At 49.9% G+C, this 8,054-nt stretch overlaps 1 protein-coding gene across 1 annotated transcript in view; it reads left to right on the top strand.

Annotated features, from left to right (window-relative positions):
* The first annotated feature begins 533 nt into the window (after nt 1-533).
* Plcg2 (phospholipase C gamma 2) overlaps nt 534-8,054 on the top strand; it is a 129,488-nt gene continuing 121,967 nt past the window's right edge. The window contains exons 1-2 of the mRNA XM_005073071.4: nt 534-679; nt 6,903-7,141. Of these exons, the coding sequence (XP_005073128.1) occupies nt 6,949-7,141 (193 nt within the window). The 5' untranslated portion in view covers nt 534-679; nt 6,903-6,948. The remainder of the gene's footprint in view (nt 680-6,902; nt 7,142-8,054) is intronic.

Below are 8,054 nucleotides of genomic sequence, written 5' to 3'. Positions count from 1 at the left end.
CAGGGCTCTGTTACACAGAGAAACCATGTCTCCCAAAACCAAAAACAACAACAAAAACAAACAAACCCCCAACAAACAAAAAAATAACAAAACAACCTCAAAGCCAAGATACCAATTCTCTAGTGTCCAGTTAGTCTTTGCAACAAACATTGGGCCTGGCACTGTTTTAATCTGTTTTGTAGATAGGGAAACTAAGGCTGGGTTAATTATGGCGTCTAAGGTAGGAAGAAAAGCATTGACTTCAATGTCAGCTGAGTGGATGAAGAAATAAATGCATGCTTGATATCTATATGCAGAGGTGCCCTCAAAACGCTCATGTTCTTGGGAAATTTTTAATCTACCTAGCTAAGTGATAGCGGCCAGGCAGGTAGTCTCGGGGGCTGCCTCAGTTTCCCCCTGGGCGGGTAGCGGTGTGGCTCAGGGCGTGAGCTTTTGGGGTGCTCTGGCGGGTCCAGACCCGCCTTGGGACAGGGCGGCGCGTTGATAGGGGCGGCCCCGAGGAGTCACGTGGCGCGGCCGCTGCTAAAGCAGAAGTAGGAGCCTGGCAGAACAAGACGTTGTGTTGCCTGACAGTTCGGGTCCCAGGCGGCTACTGCACGCGGGACCCCTGTGGCCCCCGCACCCGTGGCTGGCAGGCCCAGGGATCGGGCGGGTGGCTGCGCTCCGGTGGCACGACCAGGTGAGTGGTCTGGAGGAACTGGGCGCCCGGGGACTTGAGTGCGCTCGGGACCCGCGAGCTGGCATCGCGTCGTAGGGTGGGGGCTGCGACAGAGCACAGCGGGCGCGGGCAGGGCTAGGGTGCGCGAACGGGACAGGTGGCCGGGTGTGCCCTGGGGAACCCTGCTTGGGGACAGCCCAGCCCAGCCCAGCCGCCGGCCACTTCCTCCCCTGGGGCTGGCGCCACCTCTCCGGGACCTGCGGTGACCAACCAGGGTTTGAATGAGAGACGCGGCTCCGTGTGCTGGGGTGACTGGAGCATTGGCCTTCAAGGCTCCTGCGGCTGAGGGTCCTGCGTGGGAGGCTTGTCCCTGTATGCGGGACAGCCCTGACCCTTTGATTTTGAACTTGGGACAGTACTTCCCAGTAGTACACAGGTGGCTCCAGAGTCTGGGCGGAACAGCCCTTTCTCCACAGGCGATTTGATTCCTGAGACCCGCCCCTCCCGCAATTGTACTCAGAAATGTGTTTTTCTGTTCAGTTTGAGGATCTCAAAGGGGTCATTTGCCCCGCGGGGAACCAGAATTCGAGGGAAAGGTGGGTTGCATATGGACCCTGGAGATTGATGTCTGGAGAGGTTGGGGCGGGCCCTTTCGCTACCCTGATCTCAAACTAGTGAGAGGCTGTCAGGGTGTGGGGGCGACACACCCGAAAAACAGGTGGCCTCCTCTCTGAGACCTAAATTTGAATTTCAGTTCCATTTTTGTGACACACCAGACAGCAAGGAGCCCTTTCGAGTCCAGGTTTCTCTCCTGGGCAATGTACTAGCCCAGAGCCTGTTTTCCGGGGCATGAAAGAGGCTCCGGGTGGTTTCTTACTCTGGTGGCAAACGCCCTTCCTGGTGGGCACACGTCATGGCCTTTGTTTTTGCTTCTGCGGGATACTTATAGGATGTTGGGGTCCAGGCTGGCCCTAGGCGGTTACCCATTTTGCACGGTTGTGAGCCACAGCATAGGAGCCCCAGGGGATTCTGGTTGTGGATTTTATTGATACTTAAAATTGCTGGGTGCTGCTGCCTCTCAGGCAAGGCAGGGCCTGTGAGGTCCCGGGAGAGCCCCAGCTGGAGGAACCGACGAACCCCTTTGTGCCTCCTGTGTGGAGTTGTTGGGAAGTTACTGGTGGGAAGACTTCTGCAGACATTTAATTTCAAAAACAGGCAACCCTCTGCTCTCCTCCCTGCCCCAAATAAGGGCTTTTCTGTATCAATTAACAAGAGGTGGACTGGTCCACGTGCCACCTCCCAGTCGCTCCCAGTGACCCCCTCCTCTGCATTTGCAAACAACATATGTGAAACTTGCAATGTTTTATATATTGGAATAGCAGCAATATTTATAACTCACTGCTTTGTAAGTTTCTTTTTTGTCAAAATAGCTCACTGATCTCCTAAGATCAAATTGCGTATAGTAATTTATATTTTTTTTTGACTTTTGAGACAGGGTTTCTCTTTGTGGCAGCCTTGACCTGGAACTCACTCTGTAGACCAGGCTGGCCTTGAACTCACAGAGATCCGCCTATCGCTGCCTCCGAAGTGCTGGGATTAAAGGCGTGCACCTTCACCACTTGGGTTTAAATTCACTCTTTTCCATAGCTCCTGTACATATTATGATTTTTATTATTCTTTTTTTTTTTTTTTTTTTTTTTTGATTTTTCGGGCCAGGGTTTCCCTGTGGCTTTGGAGGCTGTCCTGGAACTCGCTCGGTAGACCAGGCTGGTCTCGAACTCACAGCGATCCGCCTGCCTCTGCCTCCCGAGTGCTGGGAGTAAAGGCGTGCGCCACCAACGCCCGGCTGATTTTTATTATTCTTGAGACAAGGTCAGCTTTGAGTTTTTGATCTTGTCTCCATCTCCCAATTTCTGGGACAACTGATGTGTGCCAATACTATTGACCTGAGCTTTTCCATTATTTGTGTAAGGATTCCCCCTCTCCTAGAGATGAGAGTCAAAGTGTTTCCTGGTTTTATGGTCCCGTGGGCATCTTCATGGATGTCTCTTTGCTGGATCAAAACATTTGCATATTTGTACTTTAGAAGATACTTATAGGTGCACTTAAAAAAATGTCAAACTCCGGGCGTTGGTGGTGCACGCCTTTAATCCCAGCACTCGGGAGGCAGAGGCAGGCGGATCTCTGTGAGTTCAAGACCAGCCTGGTCTATAAGAGCTAGTTCCAGGACAGCCTCCAAAGCCGCAGAGAAACCCTGTCTTGAAAAAACAAACAAACAAACAAAAGTCAAACCTGTTTTCACTTCTACTTGTATAGGTGGACCTTGCTTGGTTCTGGAGTTGGAACTTGGCTTCCCCTCCCTGATGCTTTAGGATAGGTGCAAGATGAACCCTGGTAGCCCTGGTAGGAGGGACAGGCAATATTCAAGGGTTCATCTGAGCCAAAATTCTAATAGAATTCTTTCTTGGGGTTTTGACTGAAGTCCACAGCTGACCCAAATGTGCAGAGTGTTCTAGAGAAGGACGTTTCCTGTTTGGGGGTTCTTGTGTATGAGAAGTTGGTTTCAAAGTGTGAGGGCCATAGAAATGTGAAAACGAAGTCTCTTCTCACTCCTTACTCCCAGTCATGTTTGTGTTGAAAACATGAGTTGACCAGGTTACCCACCAAAGTGGGGTGTGTGTGTGTGTGTGTGTGTGTGTGTGTGTGTGTGTGTGTGTGTGTGTGTGTAGGGGGGTATGGACGAATCACCAGGCTGTTTCATCATTTTGGGAAGAATAAAACAGAAACAAAGAGAATTGTCCTGATGGCTAGGGTCCTGCTCTGGGGTCACAGTCAGCTGGTGACCTTCTTGCCTTGGGTGCTAAAGCTTGGAATTCTATCTGAGCTGGATGTCACATGTGCCCCATCCAGAGTCTGCTCCCAGAGTGGAGTTGCTTCAGGGTTTGAGAGCCTGGCTTTTGTTTCACCAAGGGGAACCTGTCCTGGGCACCTGGCAGTGGAACCTGAGACCTGGCTGGGACATTTTGTACAGGGCAGAGCTGTGCAATGGGGACCAGCTTCAAGCCCTGGGTCTTCCACTTGTGACAAACCAGTCCCCAACCCACTCTTCAAAGGGTCAACCAGTTTTGTAGAATGTGGTCAAATTCTGCCACATGTCTGAGTTCCAGAAAGCAGGCATCGAAGGTTCAGACTCCAATGACTGTCCTCATGTTTTGTGTCCTGCCACCTGCATGTGTGACCCTGGTCATATCATTTTCTCCTCTCTGGATGGAGTTTGAATTTTCAAACTGCAGACTTTCCCTCTCTTCCCTCAGTGGCAGGAATTGAAGTTGAGACTTTGCTCTTGCTGGGCAAGTGCTTTACCCCTGAGCAATATTCTCAGCCATATTCCCCAGGCATTCATCAGTGAAGCATCTGGGGCGAGCTGGTATGATGTCTAGGGGAGCATGTATTCACAGATAGCTGGTGTGATGTCTAGGGGAGCATGTATTCACAGGTAACTGGTGTGATGTCTAGGGGAGCATGTATTCTCAGATAATTTTCAGGGGGCCTAGCAGCTTTCACTTTGCTTCTAGCGTTTCTTTCCAAAATCATGAAATAGCCTGGAAATTCCCCTTTCCCACCCCCAGTGGCTAACCTTGGCTAACTGACAGTGTCAGTGTAAACAGTGTGTGAGGTGGCTCCTGAGGGAACAGGAGAGCTCAGGGTGTACCTTGTGAGCTTGCAGCTTGATTTGTGTGGAAGCTCATTCCCCAGACTAGAAGACTGTGCCTCCAACAGGGTCTCACTCTGTAGCCCAGGCTGGCCTGCCTTAAACTCTTAGCAAGCCTTCTATTTCAGCCTCCCAAGTGCTGGGGTTACAGGCGTGTGCCACCATGCCCAGTTGTGTCTCTTTATTTTGATAGTGTCTAGTATAGCCGAAGTTGGCCTTAACTGTGGCTGACCTTGACCCTCTGACCTTCTTGCTCCCACCTCCCTAGTGTTGGGCTTATAGACTTATGTCACCACTCAGAGCTTCATACATGCTAGGCAAGCACTCTTACCCATGGGGCCATATCCCCAGCCCCCTCATCTTTTTCCAAGATTGAATTCAGACACTATCCTCTCCCAGATGACTTCTCTGAGCCCTTTAGTCCCCTAGATACACCCCCTGGCTAAATCTGGGCTCTTCTTACTGCTCCTAGAGGGTGGCATTGCACCTGATTCTGTGTTGATGTTTTTCAGGCCTGCTTCCCAAGCAATAGACAGGAAACAGGTGGTGAGAATGACTTCCCATGCCTAGAACTCCGCCAGAGGGGCCTTTGGCTTTGTGACTTGTAGATGACAGACGGGGCAAAGGACAATCTCTCCCTGCTCCCTGGCATTTGCATTCTAGTTCCCAGTCCAACTGGAGTTGATACTGAGAGAGCTGGCCACCTGGCTGATACTGTTGTGTGTTAAATGCTGTGGGTAATCACTCATCAGTCAATTCTTAGTTACTGAAGTCACACCATGTGTACCCTAGGGTGATTTATCCCCATTTTACAAGTGAGAGGGTTGAGACTCAGAGTAGGTTTGTCTAGAGGTTGAGCAGGTTAGAGGTCCTAACTGCCTGCCTCTTACCTCGTGCCCTTTGACCTGGAATGGCTCTTTAGAGCTACTTGATAAGCTCAGTGGATACAGAATGACAACTGTGGGACCCGACAGGAAGAGCGGAGGTTACAGACCTATTGAGCACCCTCTTAGTTTGATTTTTCTTTTTAAAGGTTGTGAGTTGCCTGATGGGGTGTTCAGAACTGAACCCAGGTCCTTTGCAAGAGCAGCAGGTGTTCTTAACCATGTCTCCATCCAACTCTTTCTCCCCACTGTTTTGAGACATTGTCTTGTGGAGCCCAGGGTAGCCTCTAACCCTGTAGCGGAGACTGACCCTAAGTTGATACCCCTGCTCATTGCTTCCAAGTGCCAGGGCAGGAATCACTGCATCTGACTTTTGTCCTTGTGTTAAAGGCCTGAGATGACAGGTAATCTTGTTTAGTACTTACAGACTTTTTTGGTTTTTCGAGATGGGGTTTCTCTGTGTAACAGCCCTATCTATCCTGGGACTAGCTCTGTAGACTAGGCTGGCCTTAGATTCTTTATGAGGTAGGTAATGTTGTCTTCCTTTGCATTTCTGGAAATGAGGTCCAAAGAGCATGGTACCCCTGGTACAGGTGCAGCTTCCCATCTAGCAGGCTCAAGGGCTATAGGGCTTTGGGCTGAGAAGTGATGGAATTGAATTTGTGTTCTAAAAGGCCACCAGCCACTGAGATGAGAATACTCTCTTAAGTACCAACTGTCTGCTGGAGTGCCCTGCTCCCAAGACCCCTGGATGCTCTGCCTTGCTGCAGGCTGAAGGTTCCCCTTGGAGCTTAGGAATAACCAGAACTCCCCCCCCCCCCCCCCCCAAAGAAGGGATGGAATGAGCTGCTGGTGGTGTACACCTTTAATTCCATTACTAAAGAGGCAGAGACTGGTGGATCACTGAGTTCAAAACCAGCCTGGTCTGTAGAGTGAGTTCCAGGACAAAGAAACCCTGTCTTGAAAAAGCACAACAAAAAGCACTAGGGAGGCTGAGGCAGGCAGATCTCTGAGTTCAAGACCAGCCTGTTCCACAGAGTGAGTTCCAGACAGAGAAACCTTGTCTTGAAAAGACACAGCAACAACAAAACCACCACCACCACCAACTAAAAAACATAAACAAAACCAAGAATCAATGGAATGGAATAGGGGGGTGTGGAGAATCCAGTATCCGCAGGACCACGTACCTGTATTTGTTGGGGGCTGCCAGGCCTGGACATTTTCTGCCCTTTTGGCCTCATTGTCATGTAGAGGAACCAGTTGCTCTAATTTTGTTGTAAATGGATGGTAAGGAATCATCTAGCAGGTGAGATATACTGCTGGGGAGTGGAGGTTACTGAACACGGTTACTGAACATGTCTGAACTGCTTTGTTTATTCAAATTTGGACAAGAAGAGAGGAGGGTCACCCATTCAGCTCTGGTGATTTGATTATTCAAAGCTTGTGTAACGGTGGGGTCATGGAGGCCAGCCAGCGCCTGCTCTCCACCCAGACTTCATTTAAACCTCTGCCTTCCTGCTCCACTCTGTAAGTGGTCAAGGGCTCTTGGCACTAGAACCTTCACCTATAACTCAGCCTGATAGGAGTGATCTTGGCTTCTGATAGTAATTAAAACCAGTTTTGTTTTTCTTTATCCTGCCCCTTGCAGCTTCTGTGTTTCTCCTGCTTCTTCTCTCTCCCTGGAGTGGCTGACAATGACCACCATGGTCAATGTGGACAATCTTCCAGAATATGAGAAGAGTCAGCTCAAGAGAGCCCTGGAGCTAGGGACAGTGATGACTGTGTTCAGTGCCCGCAAGGGCACCTCAGAGCGGAGGACGGTGCAGGTGATCATGGAGACTCGGCAGGTGGCATGGAGCAAGACTGCAGACAAGATCGAGGGCTTCCGTAAGTACTTGCTGGGCATGGCAGTGAGGTCCATCGGCCCTGCCCACCAGAGTAGCACCAGTTTGTCCTCCAGTCTTTGTCTGTCACGTTTGTCAGGATGAATGTTGCTTTTGAAAGACAAAAAAAAAAAAAAGTTTCCACGTTGTGGGGGTGGGGTGGGCTTGAGAGGAGGTGGGGGAAGTTGATCCCGGGAAGTTCTTGTGAAATGACAGGAACCCCAGTTGGTCAACTTAGCCGTGATCTTGAAACAGCATCAGGGTTCATCTGCTTTCCAGAGCTGTCTAGCTGTCTGGCTTCTGAGGGACTTACTGGCTGGGGTCTGGGGAAGCTGGGAGCTTGGTAGCCAAAAGGCTAAGACCTATTTATTTATTTTATTGCAAACCGCAGCAGCAGGAGGCTTTTACTTTGGTGTTTAAAGGCACAGAAAAAAAATCATTGGATTTTTGCAGCTTTCAGATGAAATTCTGGTCCTGCTGGCTGTACCTTCCCTCATCACCTTTGTTATCTTTTGCTGGGCTGTTGGCTCAGTTCCCTGACTTTTTCAGGGGAGTTCTTGTAGCAAATAGAGTCAGGGCGCTTAAGCAATTCTCAGTTGCAGAAGTGAGCTTTCATTTTATTCCTTATTAATTAGTGAGAGTTTTATGTATTTATTTTGGTGTGCCTATAACAGTCATATGAGGGCCAGGGAATCACTGGTGGGAGTCGGTTCTCTCTTTCATGTGGATTCTGGGGACAGAACTCAGCTTAGCAGGCTTGGTGGCGAACACCTTTAGCCACTGAGCGATCTTGCCAGTCGTGTTTGTTTTAGAAGGATCTCATGTAGATCCTGGGACATGGGATGTAGCTAGGGATGACTTTCAGTTTATGACCTTCCTGCCATTAGTTCTCAGGGCCAGGACGGAACCCAGGGCTT

Source organism: Mesocricetus auratus, unplaced genomic scaffold (assembly GCF_017639785.1).
Source record: "Mesocricetus auratus isolate SY011 unplaced genomic scaffold, BCM_Maur_2.0 Super-Scaffold_6723, whole genome shotgun sequence".
Classification (NCBI taxonomy): domain Eukaryota; kingdom Metazoa; phylum Chordata; class Mammalia; order Rodentia; family Cricetidae; genus Mesocricetus; species Mesocricetus auratus.
This window is presented reverse-complemented; position numbering and strand designations above follow the sequence as displayed.